This window comes from Acromyrmex echinatior, chromosome 19, assembly GCF_024713525.1.
Source record: "Acromyrmex echinatior isolate Ae372 chromosome 19, ASM2471352v2, whole genome shotgun sequence".
In the NCBI taxonomy this organism is placed as follows: domain Eukaryota; kingdom Metazoa; phylum Arthropoda; class Insecta; order Hymenoptera; family Formicidae; genus Acromyrmex; species Acromyrmex echinatior.
Genome location: NC_141870.1, coordinates 390,314 through 410,304, shown reverse-complemented (window position 1 = coordinate 410,304; position 19,991 = coordinate 390,314). Strand labels below are relative to the sequence as shown.

General features: G+C 28.2%; 1 protein-coding gene and 1 long non-coding RNA gene across 3 annotated transcripts in view; one reads left to right on the top strand and one right to left on the bottom strand.

Moving 5' to 3' along the window:
* The window catches only part of Shab (Shaker cognate b), a 61,110-nt gene extending 47,905 nt beyond the window's left edge, over positions 1–13,205 (top strand). For both annotated transcript variants that reach the window (XM_011058177.2, XM_011058176.2), the window contains 5 exons: positions 1,505–1,816; positions 4,506–4,721; positions 5,652–5,871; positions 6,464–6,865; positions 7,578–13,205. In XM_011058177.2, the coding sequence (XP_011056479.1) occupies positions 1,505–1,816; positions 4,506–4,721; positions 5,652–5,871; positions 6,464–6,865; positions 7,578–7,831 (1,404 nt within the window). In that variant the 3' untranslated portion in view covers positions 7,832–13,205. The remainder of the gene's footprint in view (positions 1–1,504; positions 1,817–4,505; positions 4,722–5,651; positions 5,872–6,463; positions 6,866–7,577) is intronic.
* Positions 13,206–13,650: 445 nt separating this feature from the next.
* Positions 13,651–19,442, bottom strand: LOC147906617 (uncharacterized). Its single transcript, XR_015548306.1, has 2 exons — positions 16,345–19,442; positions 13,651–16,006 (listed from the first exon to the last, which is right to left on the bottom strand). It is a non-coding gene; the product is annotated as an uncharacterized LOC147906617 (long non-coding RNA).
* Positions 19,443–19,991: the final 549 nt, after the last annotated feature.

Below are 19,991 nucleotides of genomic sequence, written 5' to 3'. Positions count from 1 at the left end.
GTATGCTTACAGACGTTTAGATGGCCATTTATCCATAAGGATACGATTAGGGATCAATGATTAATCAGTTAATCGCCGATTAAATAATTGGCGTTGGTGAAACTAGCCCTAGATGTGGCGCACGCGATACGCGGAATGCGATAAAGTAACTATAGGTAATTAATTTGATAATTTCTACATATAACTTCGTCCGATTTCTTACTCGATTTAACAGTATTATCATGGCCATTAATATTATTTGCAATCTCCATGATGAAAACGCGAAAAAAGTTTTTTTTTTACAAATTACGAAATTATTTCTCTCATTTGTAGTATATACAATATACCCATGTTCATTTTTGATTATGTATTTGAAATCGTTTAACCACGACATCGATCATGCCGCATCACCGAATTTCGTGCTATTTGCTTCTTTTCCTTCCTATTATCTACATGGAGCATGGAAAACTGACCGGGCCAATTAGTGATAAATTAATATTTATATAAATTTTTTTTAATGTATGAACTTATTTCTCTGCACATTTTATCAATATTCTTTTTTTTTCTAGTTAGTTATCACGTACCGCGTACCATTAAGTTAGTCTTACAGAAACCGGTACTGATAAAGTACCGATTTCTGAAAAAGAAATAAAAAATACAGAGAAACGTACAAAAGATATAAACATTTTAAAACATATTATCTTTTATTTTATTCTTTTTTGATAAATAATAATATATTTATCTTTTATTAATTAATTTTATATATACGTAGTAATAATAAAATTGACGAGGACCAATAGTGACCAGAAAAGATGTTCGTTATCGATATTGCTTGCCAGTAACCATCAACAAAGTCTGTATAGTTTAGAAATTTGGGTAGCCAAAATAAAATTTTGGTTATTGATAATGATTATTCGTAACCAATATAAAATTCTAGTCATCTATATATAATATTCGTAATCAAAAATAAAATTTCCGACATCAGTAATGGTTATTCGCAATCAAAAATAGTTGTAATTATTTATAATGATTATTAATAACTAAAATCGTTCAAGAAAGATATAATTATTATGCTATAACTTTTTTTTATAACAGTTAAGTATCTGATATGTATGTATATGTGCGCGCGCGCGCGTGTGTGTGTGTGTGTGTGTGTGTATGTGTAACAAGTATATTCATAATTTAAACAGAGAAGTAATTTTGAATTAGATGTTAATTTTTATAATAAAATCCAAGATATATAAGGGAGCAGTTAGTATATTTATATTTTCCAGATATATTTCTAGAATGTATGTATATTTTAGAAATTCATATTTGAAAAACATTTACAAAATGGACTTTAAACGATTCGAAGAAACTTACAGAAATCCACAGAGGTATAAATTATTACTTTTTAAGAGAAAACTTTGATTAGACAAAAAAGTCAGTATCTATAAAGCTACGTAGAATTTAGGCAAAAGCATACTGCTTTCAACTTTCTTTGCTTTCGTGTAATCGAGACTTTTCATCTATTTCGTATTTTTAGGAATACAAAGACTTCACGGACGCGGAGAGCATAATGCCCCTTGCTACAAGTGACTTTCGTAACCCAGTGTGTCAAGAAATGAGGTCCCTTAGATTTAATAGCGGCAATGGTATTGGTGGAAGCGGCGCAGAACATTTAAGTTCATCACTAATGGAATCAAAGGTCTCTCCAATTCAGCCATTGGAAACGTTAAGCTTCGCAAGTATGTACAACGAGCAGGAGTATCACTATGCAAAGACTTACAATGAACAGGGAAGCATCGACAGTTCAGATACATATGCAAGCTGCCAAACACATCCGTCACATTCACAGGTATGAGTCGCATGGCTAATAATAAATTATTTTTTTGTTTATGAATGCAGTAATATATTAGTGAAAAATGACATGTATATATATATATATATATATATATATATATATATATATATATATGTGTGTATAAATTTAGGCTCTAACGAATAAATAAAAAAAAATAATAAAAACTTTTCGGAGCCAACACAAGTTATTAACATGTATATAAATATTCTATATTAAATATAACAAAAAAGCGTATACATAAATACGTTTTAATTCCATTTTGGCTCCTCTTTAGTATAATAATAACACCAAATCATAAAATTAATGTATTCGCAGATAGACGTGTAAATATAAAATTTATCAAAAAAACATTAGTATATAAAAAAATGAATTAATATGATCATACGCTGGAAGTTGGTCAGAAATAATTGTTACGTTTACATCTTGTTAATATATTCTTTAAATTCTAATTTATTAGATAAAAATCATGACAAATTAGAAATTTTATAAGAAGACAATCATGTCATAACAAAATATTTACATGAACAAAAATTAGTCGAAATAAAAATTAATTTGCCGCAAATGTTCTATCAAACCATCCGGTTTACTGTGTCATGTCAATAAAATTATATAGTTAAATATATTAAGCATTATAAAGTAATAAATTAAACAGTAAAATAAGAATTCACATGAACCGTTCAAAAATGATAAATAACCGTGTTGACAGTTTGACTATTGTAAACATAATGGCAATGAAACGATCAAGACATGTAAGTCAGTTAGATAAACAATAAAGAAATAGAAATGGGGAGAAAGTTCCAGAGAGAAGATGCAACATATAGGAAGAATTGTTGATAGGAGATACTACAGGAAGGGAGGGTAAGATCGTGAGAGATACGTGAGTATGGGTGTGGAGGATGCTTGGAAGTGTGTGTGAGTGTATTTGAATACTAATTGTCGATTTGACTTGACACTAGACGACGACGATAACATTTCTTAATAAAATTTTATCTCATTTTTATGTAAAAATGAGAAAATTGAAATACCTCTCTTATTATTCTCAATATTCTCTTATTATTATTCAAGCTTTGAGTCTATTAAAAATTTCGGCTATTTTCCAGCAAGGATACTTTACAGTTAGACACTTATGTAACACAGAGTCATTTCCTTATTTAACGTAGGCAAACAACAAGAGTGTAATGATTCACTGTGTTACACTATGTCTGACTATGTCCTTGTTGGAAAGCACCATTCGTCCACGTAGCCGTTTTTTAGATATGACCTATAGAGAGTTTCCAGTCAATTCAACTTCACTCGGTTCGAGTAAAGATACACTGTAGGATCTCCTGCATCTAGTACGGGCGCGTATATTTGGCACGAGACACTGCCGTGTCTCTTGATGTTTTTGGATTTCTACAGCTTCCGTATACTTCCTTGGAAAATTTCGTTATAGCTATAATAGTTTTATAAAATAGTATTTGATATCCTCAGTGCTGTGTTCTTCCAATCTGATTGTGTGATATGTTTCAATCTGACATCCCGTTCCTATATGCGCACCGTTCTCCTGGTTTCACTTGCAGAACTGAGTAGAGGTCTTCAGTTTTTGGAATTTCTTAGGATTTCACTAAGACACAAATAGACAAGATTTCTCAGAAATTCTTTCAGCTCCACCTCCTCTCTTTCATATTGCGATAAAACATTTAGCAAATCCTAGATCGCATCACGTATAAACAAACTCAGACTATCTACCCATAGTCACAATCAGCATTGGCAGAACACAGCATTGAATCAGGACATCAACTACTATTAAATAAAACAACTACTATAGCTACAACGGCATCATATTTTCCAAGAAAGTACAGGGAGACCTTAATAATCCAGAAACACTCAAATAATTTAAACAAAGACGTGGGCTATAACATAGGGTAAGTAAAATATGGCAAACCGCTCTTCCCCATCTCCTTCCAACTTCCCTTCTCAACAGAATTTATATAAAGGGAATTCTCCGGAGAAGTAACTCAGTATCAGTGTTCCTCGTCCTGATGAATGGCAAGGTTCACAAAATGTTAGCATTAGTAATGGTTCAGTTATGATTTTCTTTGTGTGGGATGTAAGTTTACTATTACATACAAGATTCAGTTTATGATCAATACTTAACGTTATATATAACGCATTAGGGATATTCTTGTGCGCAGAGCCTAAAGATGATTAGACTGTATACATCATGTATACACATTGCCATTGATGGAGGCGCGAGATAGCCTATATTCCTCTCTCGGAGGAATTTGACGAAATCTTTGTTCTCTAGTCTCTGATTAAAAGATCTTTAAAGATGACAATTATATTTTATTTATTTATATGTAACACATGTTACATATAAATTAATCAATTTTAATTATAATTTCTTCATATAATATCAATAAACAACGTTAATATCAAAGTAAAATATCATTATTAGATTTTATTAATTATTATTAATCATTACTAAAATTTATTAATTATTATTAATCATTATTAAAATTTATTAATTATCATTAATTTTTAATTATTATTATAACCTTAATATAATATAATATGATGTAATTTTTATTATTATTATTAGATAAATTATTCATATACATGCAAAGATTCGTCATTTTTATAATAAAATTATGTTTTAGACTTCTACTATGGTAATACTTTTACAATTCTTTCATTTCCGCAGGGTGATTTAACTGAAGACGCAGATAGTAATCTTTACATAAATCCTCTGGAAGCAACGGAAAAATTCAAAACAAGTCAGATGAAAAAATCAATTTCTGGTGAGGTTGGCCGAAACATCATCGCTGAAACATTGCCTAGCGTTGAATCTTTGAAGGAGGCCAGTAAAGTTAACCTGAATGATATGATGCCCAAACATAGGAAAATTAGAATCCAACAAGTGAGTCCCTTAAAAATTAATATATGTATTTATCCTAAAGTATCTTTTAGTATTTATTTACACAAATATTTATTTACTTGCTATGCGCGATTATTCATATTATTATCTATGACATAACAAAAAAAATGAAAGAATTTGTGACATCCAAAAATTCAAGAGCTTTTAACTGAATTTCAATTCATGATCACATGACTTACTTTCATAAAGTTATATAGCTGTTTAAATTTTAAACTTTCTGCATAATATTAGTTTAATTAAAGTTTAACTAAAAATAACTTTTTTTTTAACTGCCCCAGTACATACTATTTGGACCGAGAAATCCGAATACCAGGTTCTCCTTGAAACCCACGAATAATATTCAAGTACTTGTATTACCCGGGTACCCGAAAAATAAACTAAGTAATTCGAAACTATTAAATTTTCGATATCTCTATCTTGATAATAATTTTACGTATAGAATAATTAAAGAGAGAAATCATATTATGTAAAAAATCATCTACATATAATTACATCTAAAAAAGTGAATTTTCTTATCTATACATATGGCGCCTCAATCTAAAGAAAAAACACAATTGGCTAGCCTCCCCTCCACTTAATCAAATTTTAATGTATCTTAATAAATATAATAATGCGTTATTTATACGCTCTCAAAATTTGGTTTTAATTTCTCCAAAATCTTGGTTAAGTGGGCTCAGCTAGGCAGACGTACAAAAAACAAAGTAATCAAAACTATTTCACTGTTATCAAAAACATTTTTTATCATCTAAAATAAATATAATATTTAAGATTTTCAAGTTAAGTAAACCACTCTGTACATGACTAAATATATGACATTAAAAAAACGGGAGATTCCGTGACATTTCATTTCTGCAAAATAGTATCGAAGTTTGAGTATAATATTTAATTATATTGTGATGATTATGATTGCAGAGCATAAAACCACGGACGCAATTCGTTAGTGATCAAGAGAGTATAGTTATGCGCAGTATCTTAAAGGAAGATACTGCTGCGGAAGACAACAATAATCATTATGGAGGGCTACGTGGTGGCAAACCTTCCCCGCTTATGTCAACAAATAGCTTGGCATCCGCTACACGTATAATTAATTATCACATGTTTGGGTCTCTTGGCGCGCCAAAGCATTATAGAGGTAAACATTGGGTTTTAATCAAATTTAATTTAATCCATAGTATCCTTTGTTTAAATCTATCAAATTCTAGAAAATCTAGAATTAAAAATAAGGAAACTAAATCGTGCATTTTTATTGAGGAGACAATGTCTTTCATAAAATACTTTGGATTAAAAATTCTAGATCATCGACATAGGATAGTAGGAATTAATACGAACTTATTAAAATTCGTATACTTTGTAAGAGAAATGTGTACTTTCTTTTCTCAAAATTAATAAAAATAAAAGATCGGCACTAATGAGAGTACAGGGTAGATCGCAATGCGCAATTTTAACGATTATAAAAATAGTCTAAAAAATGACATCTTATTAACATTCATTTGCCGTCGATATCGTGGACCAAAAATGATCGCAAACTGACGTCAGTCTCCTACTCTGGTCTTGTGTAATAGAATATATTCAAAAGACTGTTTATAATATCGACATTTGTAAGAAAATGCAAGTTGTACGATGTTAAAAATAAAATAATCATAACTTAAAGATGTTAAAGATTGATATTGAATTATTGTTACGTTGTAAAGTGATGTAATGAAATGTAATAAAATCTGTTTCAGAAACAAGCGTGGAGAATAAGCTTTCGCTATCGGCGGACTCTATAGATAGTGGTGGAATGCCATTCATAGACCAACACCGAATATCAAAGTCGATTCTAAAGAAATCCGATAGTGGTAATAATTACTATAGCAATGCTGGTGATTCGGATACTGAGAAACTGATTACGGACAGCATGTCCACAGCAAGCATATGTGATAATGAGACAAGCTCATGTGATGCCTCAGCCAATACAAATAACGTGTGTACAAAAAAACGTCCGATGTCGCCGTTATTTTCGCGACAGGTTCTTGAATCGATATTCCTTACCAATAACAACATTGAGAGAGAGTGTACAAGTGATAAAGGGGATAAAAAACTTAGCGTCTCAAGGAAGTCGAGAATTCTATTTAGTGATATTGAAGGTTTGTACAACAGACCAAACTAATTATGCCGCATTATACAGAATGTCTAATAAAGTATCTCAGGCTTGATCTTTATTTAAAGATATGATTTTTTTAATTAAAACAACTTAATTTTTTCGTATCTTTTTATATATGTAGTAAAAATTATATTTTAAATAAAATTAATAAAACAAAAATAACAATTATTAATTTGTATTAAATATTTGTAAATATTTGGTATACATATATGTACCAAACAATTTGAAAAATATGTGACCTAAAATTTGACCATAACTTGTTCCAATGTCCAACTACAATGTGATGATCAGTTTTCGTTAAAATATATTTTTTCATAAACGAATCTAAAAAATCTTAGTTTAATTTGTCCAATGACAAATAATTTGACAAGTGATCATTGTAAATACTTCAATTACTGATATAGCATTATACTTACATTATAACATGTCAAGATCATCGCAAATGGCTTCCCTAAATCTTATCCCTCGGTTTTTTTCTTAATTTATCGATCCCTTACACACTCCCGAAACTTTAATTAGACACTCTGTATATTTGTATTTGCTAAGACATATTATTCTATATAAACACTGTTATAAAAATGGAGATTGAGATATTATAAAGTAAAGAGTAAAAAATAGAAATTCTATTCTAACAAAATCTTTCAGTAGTATTGTCGAATACATACAATAGGAATGTTACAAATGTTTTATTACAGAGGAAAAACATGCTCGTGATGAAGCAGTAGTGGAGAATCAAAATAAAGAATTGGATGACCAGTCATGGAGATCAAAGATACGTGTACAGGAGCAATCTAAGGAAACTATGTTAATACTACGTCCCTACAAAACGAAGAAATCGATGACAGAGGAAAAAAAGAAAACTAATAAATTGAGTGGACATAGTTCTTCCACAACTTATAAGATGTCTGACGCGAATTATTTTTCTCCGAAATACAATTTTTCATCGTAACTACTTCCTCAATTTCAATAATTTTTTAGGCATTATATTATGTAGTTGCATTATCATCGGACAATCGCATAACACATGCTCATATAATAATTCATTATCTGTGCCTACTAATTGTGGTAGCATCGATAGTATCAGATTAATTAATTGTATAATACAATTAGGCCTGTTAAAATTTATTCCAATATTTTGTCCTTAATCTTTCATAAAACCAATGAAAAAACAATAATTAATTAATCATGACAGCGGCACAATTGATTATTTCAGTAAACATATGTATATGTAAATATAGGAATCACAATAATACATAATCAACGATTGTTAACGTTCATGTAATGATATTAATACGAAATAGTATCAGAAGATTATATAATATATAATAATTGGCTATCATTGCACAATGTGATCAATAATGTTAACGAGCTTAAAAATTTTGATGGCATTTTTATATATGTATATAAATAAAATAGATTTTAATTTTGAGTTTAATTATATATACATTTTATTTACAATAATCATAATATATTTTTTAGTCTGATATCATTAAATGTGTATTTTTAAATGCGTAAATTAAATAATTTTTATCATATTTTCAGTATCCTCATGGAGGTTTTCCACATTAAATTCTTACATTCTTAGACCTATAATTTTTGATTTTCCGAAGATTATAATTTTCGAACATCAATGGTTACGTTTTCATGCCTTCAGTAACATATTAAAATATTATTTACATTGTAACTTATGCAATAGTTATTATTTTACTTTAAGCTTGCTAATGAAAAAATGTAGATTCATAAAGCTAATTCTGAAGAAATATGTGAATACTAGAAGTATCTATATGCTTATAATTCCAGCTTTCATTGAAAAAAAATGATCAGCAGCTTCTCTTTTACTAAAATAAGTCATAGAATTATATGAAAAATGGATTTAAAGAAAAAGTTAAAACCTTTTCAAAATTAACTAAAGAAAAAAATTATATCAGTATTAAGCAAATTATTTGATAAAATAACATTATAAATACAATATAAACATCATTTAAATGTAATGTTTAAACATTTTTGTTCCTCGTATAGTAAATATAACGTTTTTCGCTTGAGAATATTATCAAATAATTAAAAATTAAGTAATAAAGAAAGTACTATATTTCAGTATCTTTTCAGTAAATTAATTTGATTTTGGTAATTGTTTATAAAAGCTTACACAGCTAGGATGATCTTGACATATATTATTAAGGTCATGATCCATTTTGTCTTAACAACTATAGGATGTGTGTGTGTGTGTGTGTGTGTGTTTGTGTCAAAGTCATCCAAGCTGTATAAGTTTTTGTAAAGAATTACCTTAATTTTATTTAATTTAATTATTTATAATTTTCTAAAAATTCCGCAACATTTTTCAACTTTTTAATACTTATTTCTTATTTATTTCACATCAATAATGTGTGTATAAATTATTTAATTCAGAAATTATAATATCAATAAATATATACATATTTGTATTATATATATGTAATAAATACATTTAAAAAAAAATAAAACAACGCGACTATTACCAAATCGTTTTAACGAGGCATGTAAACGTAGTCGACAGCAGTAATTTTGAGAAATCAATATATTGTTGTATTAAATTTAAGTATAAATACGACAAAATAAAAAAATCGGCATCTAATCTGCTTAGATGTTCAAAATTACAACAAACATCATTAATGTTTCTTCCAGAAATGTAATTGAAAATAAGCAAAATGCAGAATATATGTAAGCACATTAATAGATCTCACACTGTATAATTGTAAAGAAACGCGCATCATCGTGTCTCAATGCTAGTATACGATAATAGCCGATGTGTCTCCACCATAGAGATACGTGATTCAATAGATCTTAATCGTATGTCGGATCATACTTATTTTCAAGTCAAAATATTCTCGCACTTATAATTGATAATTTTATCCAAATAACAAAATAGTTATATAGTTATAAAATTGATTATACAAAATCATTAATGAGACATTTTTAATCGCGTCCCAACCCAGATAGCACAAAATATTCTATGCATACTTACAAAATACAAATGTTCTTAATTTCGGAACATTTAAATTGAATGTTCCATAAATATACATAGAATATTTTATTTAGGTGTTCATATTCATAACAAAAAAAATATTCATAGAATGTTCGTTTAGACTGTTTAGAGTATTCTGTATAGAATATAAAAAAGTAGAATACTCAATAGATATTAAACTATAAGTATTCGCGTATGATTATAGAATATTTATAATTATGCCATTGGAATACACTATAAACATATCGCAAAAATTTGACAGTGTTTTTAGTAGAATCGTAGAATATAGGAATATTCTTAATAATTATAAAACGTTCGTAGAACGTTTGTATGTGCTACCTGGAAAAAGACTAAGAACGATATCAATTTATCATATTATGCACTTTTACATATTGATGTTTATGTGAATTAGATTATGTTATGTCATTTTAATACATACTTTTTGTTTTTTACTTTATAAGTTTATAACTTAGCATTTTGAAGTAATATTGATATTAATATTCATTCAGATATTGCATCAGAATTACACTGCTATTTTATTATTATATGCTATATGATATATTTTATATACATAAAATTAATTATGTACATGGATATATTTCAAAATGTACTGTACACTGATCGCGATATACGTGCTGCCGTAATATATTGCAACGTAACTAGATTCAGAAATTTGATTATATGCGACACCAATTCGATAATATAGTTTTATAATACAAATTATGAAGTATATTTAACAAATATTATAAAACTTATAGAAATATCTCCAATACTTCTATATTATGTTAAATAGATTATTAAGTAAAAAAAGAAAAGACATCTGATAAAATACGTTTTAACTCTGTGCTGAACGGCGATAATGCAAAAATGTGAAAAGAAATGGCAGTCGAAAATCGGAATCAGAATTGTGTATGGTTTTGATATATGATAATCAACTTATTGTTTAATTTCTATGTTCTGGGTGTATTTTGAGAATATATGATGTGAATACATATTTTTATACACAAGATGTACATTAATGATATTTTTAAAGATATTTTAAGTATGTCAAATATAATTTTAGTACATTTTCAGTATATATATAACAAAATTTAATTGCTATATTCTAAATATATCTTGACACTACATAAAACATGTGTGTGAGAATCTATTAAACATTTTATGATTAGTATATTCGACATGATTACAGCATACATAGGATATTCATATAATATCGTATCCTGTTGAGGTGTTCATCAAATGTTTAAAAAAATAATGATGAGCATTGGAAGTATTAAATGAAAACTGTAGCCTTAATTGATGATAATTTAACGTCTTAACAATTAATTTATGATCACAGCTGTGATAACTTTAATATAATTATTGCACAAATAAAAAATAGTTAGAAAGCAATTTTTATATTTTCTAGAGATAAAATAATTTTTTGTTAAAGAATTTCTTAAGACCGGTAAATGTGATATATTACATAAGTAGGGAATAAAGCCTTTAATGATTAAGCTAAATCTTAGGTGTTTAGGTATGAATTTATATCGAAGGGGTAATCTCAGAAAATAGATGTATACTTGGATTTCAAGCTTCAAGACTTTACCAGACTTCACGAACTATCACGGACTTCATCGTATTTCACGGACTGTCACGGACTTCGACGGATTTTGCTGGACTTCATTGACAACATCGAGGAATTCATGAAGGAATTCATCGAGCTTTGCTAGATTTCATTGAATTTTATCGGAATTCATCGGATTTCACCGGAATCCATCAGACTTTACCAGATTTTATTGGACTTCATCGGACTTCACTGAACTTTATCGGACTTTATCAGACTTCATCGGACTTCATCGGACTTTATCTAACTTCATCAGACTATATGGGACTTCAAATAATTCTGGCAGGTTATTGTGTATACCGAAATTCAAGAATGGCTACTCTTTTGATTTGTGTGTGTGTGTGTGTGTGTGTGTGTGTGTGTGTGTGTATACACACCCAAACAGAACAATAAGTCATTATGATATCAAAATGATGTCAAAATGATTCCAAAATGATAATTAAAAGTCACTTTTCATTCATTTCCGATTTATTTTAATGTTATTTTTACGTTGTTAATGTTATTTTCATCATGACTTGTTGTTCTGCTTGGGTACATATTGTAGTTATTTAAACTGTGCTTCGAAATGATTTGTTGATCTTGAAACGCAACTCGAACTACTGTAGCAATATGACAAATTAAACAATTTAATAATTTGATATTCATAGGCATCTTAAAAAGATTCAGAATCTCAATGATGCTGAATAACATTGAAAATAATTGTAATCTGTAAATAACTTTATTGCGAAAAATATTACCTCGGCCGGAGCTCGAATTCGGATCTCTTGAATTGTAAGCTATAATTTTTGTTTTATTGAAATATCATTATATAAAACTGATCACTATTTTTCTACTTATAATAATCTGTTTAACATACCTAGAGAGCAAGCGCACATCATTTTGATGTCTAATATTAACATGTTTGTGTCAATGATATTAATGATAATAAAAAAATGATGGTTATCCTATATGTAAGTAAGTAATGGTTATGTGTAAACGACAATTTACGTCTTACTAGACATCATTTCAAATAGAAATTGAATGATAAGTTCAATGATAAACTAATATCAACGTCATACATAATTTTATTTCCGATTTTCAATTGCCTTTATGATTTCGGTCTTGCTTGTAATACTTCATTTTTTGTCGATATCAAAATCCAAAGTGTAAATCTAAAATGGACCGGGAATCGAAGGAATACCGTAAACTTTTAAATAATTACTTGATAAACGATTTTGTCAAGTTTAATCCTCCGTCGTTTATTGACAATGACTCGGGATCAACTTTTGCAATTCTCACGAGTCATTGCTTAATCATGTCTCTGCTATATAGGGCTTGTTTATGTTTAAGAGGTTTTCCTACTTTGACCGGCCTAAAAAATAGATTCTTTTGGCTTGGATTGCGAAAAAAGTACAAATGCGATTAACTTCTAATGCGATACTTAGTAGATATATTTAGGCTGTATCTCTTACTTGTTGTGTATTATATATATTTAACTCGTTGTATGTAAAATTTTATTTAAAAATATTAATATTTGGAGGAGATAAAGTAAAATGTGACTTTGTACACCGTTATATACAATTCCGGGAAACGTTACATACAATTCCGCCATTTCAGTTGGCTTGAAAAATAAATTTGTTTTATAAATCATACAATACTCCTTATTATGTAACAAAGCGTTTTCCCATGTTTTCGAAAATTGATAAAAATAAAAAATATTTAAATTTTTATCAAAAATATTGTAAAAATTTATCATTTTTCTCTTCCTTTCCATTTCCTACTACTAAATAGCGTATATAAAGAAAATTTTTCGGAGGAGTAATTCAATACCAAGCTATTCCCTGCTCTGATAAAATAAACTGCAATGTTTATAAAACGTTGGCATTCTAATAATGGATTTGGACACGGAAACAATCTGCACAGCTTCAGTTTAAAAAGTACCCGTGCAAGCTTCAAAAAAATTATCGAATACTTGCTAGCTATTATCATATATTCACACACACATACACACCGAAATTATGTTTGGAACACCCCGATAATTTCATTAAAAAAATAAAGTTATCTTAAAATTTTAGTGGTACATCTACTTAGAGAGAATCTGAGACCATCAAAAGATGTCCTTCTTGAAACAAAGTAAAAACTTCTTGAAACATTTTTTGAAATAACGATATTTTGAGAGATATTTGCGTCCGAAGCTGCCGATTTTACTTGCTTATTCGGCAATTTTTAAAAATTAATATCTCATTAACTGTTGCAATCATTGCAAAATGGTAAAAGCTTTATCGATTCAATTTTTCATAAATGGTATGTACATGCCGACTACTCCGGCTGGTCTGGATTACCACATAAAAATAATAATAAAAGAACTCGCAATTTGTAAGCAAATTTGCCCTCCCGAAGATAATTACCCTCCCGAATATTTAACTCACTTATATTAAATCTTTGAAACTTTGATTAGGGTAACACAGATAAAACCCCCCTTTTCTCGCTCCTGGTCAATATTCTGAATTTGTATGCCAGAAATCGACAACAAGGAGAAATCTCCTTTTTTCGATTAACATCGCCAGCATTAAGCGTAAGATTTTACTTACGCTTTGTACGATACGCGAAACACGAACGCGTCCCAAAAAGGCCATCATATGAAATCAATTAAATGAATAATTAACAATAATATAATGTTATCTGATATAAATTTTACATTTATTCGTTATTAAAAATATATGCCTAATCATTAAAATATTTAGCCGATTAAAAATATAAAATTACAAAAAAATCTTTATGTCGACAGCTTTCTGTTTCAAAGAAATTCCATCGCAAATATTACAAAATTTAGAGAGAGATTAGTCTGTTAATATAAACTTTATAATATGAAAACAAAGTTTTAATTTAAAAATAAATAAATGAAAATTGTTTAATCAATTACTATCCGAATCTAAGGCCCACACATTTTCGTTGATTCGAGCGATTCGATGCTGAATTTCATCTCAAAAACATGTAGAGATGAAAAATTCAGAGAAATGGTGTAAGATTCAAAAGAAATAAAAATTAAAGAAATAAATTTCGAGTATTAATAAAAATATCTTTTTACATTGTTTATAAATTACTATAATTATTTTTTTCGTAATATATTATATCAAAATCAAATATTTTAAGTGATGCGAAACTAATCACAATTTTAAAACAATTATTAAATAAAATTTTTCTATTTTATGACAAAATTATATGGAATCTCACATCATATTACTATTTTAACTGGTACAAAATTCAATTATCAATTACTATTATACGTATGGATATGTTATAAAAGTTTAGGCTAAAGTCAGTGCATTGAAATAAATAATAATAATTAGGAATCATAAAATATCTTGCATAAAAAAACGAAATAAATTGTATATATTATACTCGACATTAAAATATTTGTTATTATTTTATTATAAACTGTACATATATAAAATTATAAGGCAATTGAAAAAAATTCTTAAAAACCAATATCTGTTTATATGTAATTGTTTCTTGCACTAACTTATATAAAATTTAATCCTGGATGAATATCACATTGAGTAGAATAGATACATTGAGAGAAAAGTGTTCGATATTTGTGACTATAATTGCACAGTAAAATAATTATGATTAGAAAGTCCATTTTAATGTTTATTACTGTTATAAAATAAATTATTGTTCAGTAAATGTAACCGCAATTACAATGAATACAATTATTCTTGAAAATTAATTAACTATTTATGTGATATAATAACAAAAAGTATATTAAGAAAAATTAAAGATATCTCAAGTAGTATGTGCGACCATCAAATAATAATATAATTAACTATATTTGTACGTTAAAATTATTATAAATATATAGGTGTCCAAAAATATGACTGCAAATTATAGTTAAATTATGACAGTTGTAATAATTTTTTTCTCTCAATGTATTTGATGATATATGAATATCATGAGTCAATTTGAGTAAGAGCATATTTTAATTTTATTTAATCTTTTATCCTTTGTTTTCTATATTTTTATATTTGTAAAAAATTATAATATCTTTCTAGAATAAATATGCAATTTTAATAAACTAATGTATATGATTCTAAAATTGACCAAACAATATTATTAAACAATCAATATAATTATTAATGAACAATATTTTATTATTTAACCTCATGGTATTTTCAATTTTTTGAAAAATTCGATGATTAATATGGTATACAGTGTGCAGTCGAAAGTACCTTCGTATTAAAAGTACCAAATTAAATTCATATGCACAATAAATTTAATAAAAAGAGCTATCCAGAATTAAGTTTATCCTAATCTGTTTTAACTTATCCATTTTAAGGTAAAATAGATGTATGGAATGCTATATGTATATTTATCCAAATATTGTTATAAATTGTTATGCATGCATGCATCTAGATATATGGAATACTAATGAAATTACCATACATCCATTACCTCAATAAAAACGTAATTAATCTTTCATCACTCACCGACCTGATGCGCAACAGTGGAGTTTTATCTGCAATGTCGCTACGATGATTCTGTAACAAAAAAGTTAAAATCTAAATTTAAAAAAACAGGATAAAGAAATAATCATTATTTAAAAAAATAATTACTATATGAACGCACTCAAAATTTTATAAAAAATGATCATGCAATTTTGAAAACATAATTTTTATAGGCATCGGATTTTCTATTTATCATTTAATTAGATATTTATGAAAATAATTGTACATTCTCTGAAGAAGACTTAAACAAGAATAAATTTATAAAAAGTTAAAATTTTTAAGTAATTCCTCTTTTTTCTAATTATTATTTTTAAGTTATTGTAAAATAAAATGATAAAAAAAGATTAATTTTACAAATGAAAAATATTTACCATAAGGTTGCTCCACAGGTGCCCGATGCCTCTCTCAGACCTCCTCCTCCTCTCAGAATCAGGTTGACATCCTCTCGCACAGGACACTCGCGTAAAACACTCGCGAATAATGGACTATAATCGCGCGCGGACTATAACTTGAGTCCGATAACTTGAACGGCACTCCCGAAACAAACGCGCGACGCGACGAACCGGCTGCGGTTCGTTCATTTTCAAGTAAATCGGCGACGAAGGTACGTTAGCTTCTCCAATGGATTTACACGAAGAGAACGATTTTACTCAATATCTAAAAATTTATCTAGATGTATTTAGATAGATCCGAAAATTTTTAGATATTGAGAAGAATCGTTCTTTTCGTATAATTCCTCTGGGTACTGAGCCCTCCCACCACGTCAAGGTGTACCCGTGAGAGGGAAGATATCCTGTGTAAAAATGTCCTTGTGAAAAATGTAATATACTATCATCTATACTACTATGCAGTTAACATTTAGAAATGAATATCAATTCGTCATCACCATTGCGAAATAGATAACATATAAAAAGAGCTGAATTTCTTATTACGATGTCTGTAAAATCTAATTAGAGTTAATGGAATGAGCTAGAAATTAATAAAAAAGTTAAATATTTCTTTCATTACCGACAAATAGTTCCAAAGTTACGTTCCATTTTTTATACAAATCGTATCAAAAGATGCACAAAAACGAAAAATTTATTAAATTTCAAATGTTAATTTCACAAACTATATTAATTATGAAAGCAGAAATCGCATGAAATATGTCATTTGCACGAAAGTATTTATTAGCGTTTCTTTTTATGACTCGTGTGATACTGTTTGAAACATAATCGAGTTATACTAAAGAGAAAGATGAATTTTACGTTAAACAAAAATAATTGTCACTCATATTTGTCGCGAAAACGTAACAACTTTGATTCTAAATGAATAAACCGTACGAAATATCTGTTCTATTATACATGATCGTCATCTCATTCCTTTTATGAATTAATCGTGCGAATTAATAATTGTATACTGTGAGTATATTCATAAAGTCCAACGTTTCGTATTATATGTAGCAATTTTTGCGATTATGTTTCAAAAAGAAACGTAAAAAAGAGTGGCACGCGACACAGTTACCTGCTTGTACGAGCCTCGGTAAGGGAATGACTGCGCAGTGACTACGCATTAACGTGACGCGCCACCCCGTGTCATCCCGTACCATTCCCCCTCCAAGGTCGCGCGCCACACACACACACACATACACAACTGTAACTAAATCTAACTATCGAAATATTAACGTAATTATGAAGTAAAATAATATATTCGTTATATTTTTAATATTCTTCGATGAATAAACTTTGTTGCGCGGGATTTGCTTTAATTTTTAAATTTGTTACGCATTCACACAGCTTCATGAATATCTTAGTTCAATTGTGCTATAATAAGTGATTATTAGTTTGTAATAACTCACGAAAAAATATATATATGGACATATTTAGTATATAATTATAAATGAAACATTTTGTCCAGGAACTTTATGTTATACAAAATCTGCGCATTAAAAAAAGAGTTATTTAGTATTTATTGTAATTAATTATTTATTTTAAATAATTCCGACTTATTTCTTATTTAATATTTTAAATGTTTCCAAAATCTATTTTACATTTTTTATTTTAAACAAATCGTATCAGTTTTTTCACCAATTTTATATTTTAAATAAATTTCAGGAACTTATTTTTTTATTTTAAATAATTAGTCACAGTTATTTTAAGCCATGATCGGCATTATACGTGTGTATAAGTTTAAAGAATTTCTGAAACACAGATAATTTGCAGTAACAATAGTGCCTTAAATCAATTTATTAACTGAAAAATTAAATAATGATTAACAAAATATTTAATATTTTTAGCCAGAGCTGTATTTAGCAAATTGTTTCGCAATACATTAAGAAAATTTACGTGTATTCTTATATAAAAGATATATAGAATACTATTAATCTTCATTTAAGTATAAATCATTAAAAAGAATAATGAAAATTAAGACGTAATGTTAGGATATCAGAAATACCCAATGTGAATAATTACTAATTATGTTTAAAAGAAACGCGCAAGTACTATAGGATTGAACAAATGACAAAGATGCCACAAAGCAAAATATATGATATCCGTTTCTCAAAATCATGTAAAATAGGAATGAATAAGTAATTGAATAAACTATGAATATTTTTCATACGCAATTGTTGACAATCCGAGGCGGCGGCGGCCGGCGAAGTGCGAACAGCGAGGGTGAGCGCCCGATAAACAGCATGGGAGGGGGAGCGGGGTTGACTACGTCATCACTTCGGAATTCGCTTCGCGACCTTGGAGGGAGACAGTAGTAATACGCTCCGGGTGTCGCATTATTAATTCGCAAAAATGAGATATCTATGAACACGAATTACATAAAGATACCCAAGTAATAAGGTTGCTAAAAATTAAGATGTGTACTAAGGATTAAGGAATAGGTCAGAGATGCATTCTAAATAATTCTTCTCGTAATTCTTTTATCTTTTTTTATCTTTTTTGAAAATATATTATATATTTTTAAATATCTTTATTTTTTAAACGACCGAGATCCGTATATTATTATAGTATATTGATGATACTTGATCTTTTTATATTACGTGAAATAAACTAAAATCCAATTAGGATTTTGTCGCAGAATTAATGAAATAATTTCTTATACCGATTTTTTTCAGAAACACACACACACACACACACACATAATTGTATGAAAAATATGTCAATTTTTTTATATAATATATATATATAATTATATAATTTTGTATATTTTTATATAATTATATATAATTATATATGTGAGACATTTTTTGCCGAATATACATTTGAATATATAATTTTAATTTATCTATTACATAATTTACCTATTACTTCCCCAATATTAAGAATATAAAATAAAACAAAAATGACAAAATTATACAATTTAAAGTAATAAAAAGCCACGATGCCAACTTTTTGTTAAATATATTGCGTGCATTACATGGATTTCGAGTAACAAAAAAGTTATTACAAACATAATAATCGTTTATTGTATTCCGCACAATAAAAGTAACAGGAAACAGAGAACAGAGAATAAAAATTTCAATCTATCAGAAATTATGTAGAGTTGATTGAACACAGTTTCTGATATAAGTTGAAATTCTTATTCTCTGTTTTCTGTTCCTTTTATTGTGCGGAGTAACACAATTTGAAATATTTAAGATATAGATAAATTGTGCGCGTAACAAACCCAAGAAATAAAGCAAAAATCACGCAATAAAGCCTATATTCGAAGAATATTAATCCTTAATACTCATCTTAGTTTTTGGCACCTATTGATGGCTGCTATTGATATATTCTTCCAGGGTATCGATGGATATCGATTACTGTAACTTTTGCTCTAGAGTGAAAACGTGAAAAGTGGAAAATTTTATGTATGTATGCATCAACAAGGCGATTTTACATTGCAATGGAGTAAAAAATATTTTTTTACACCACTGTCTGTATCGCCCAGCTGATTGGTTGCTGCTCTTGCTGATTGCATGTGAATGCACTTTTGATCAATTTTTTACGGCTTAAAACATCTATTGTAGATTCGGACTTAAGAATAACAC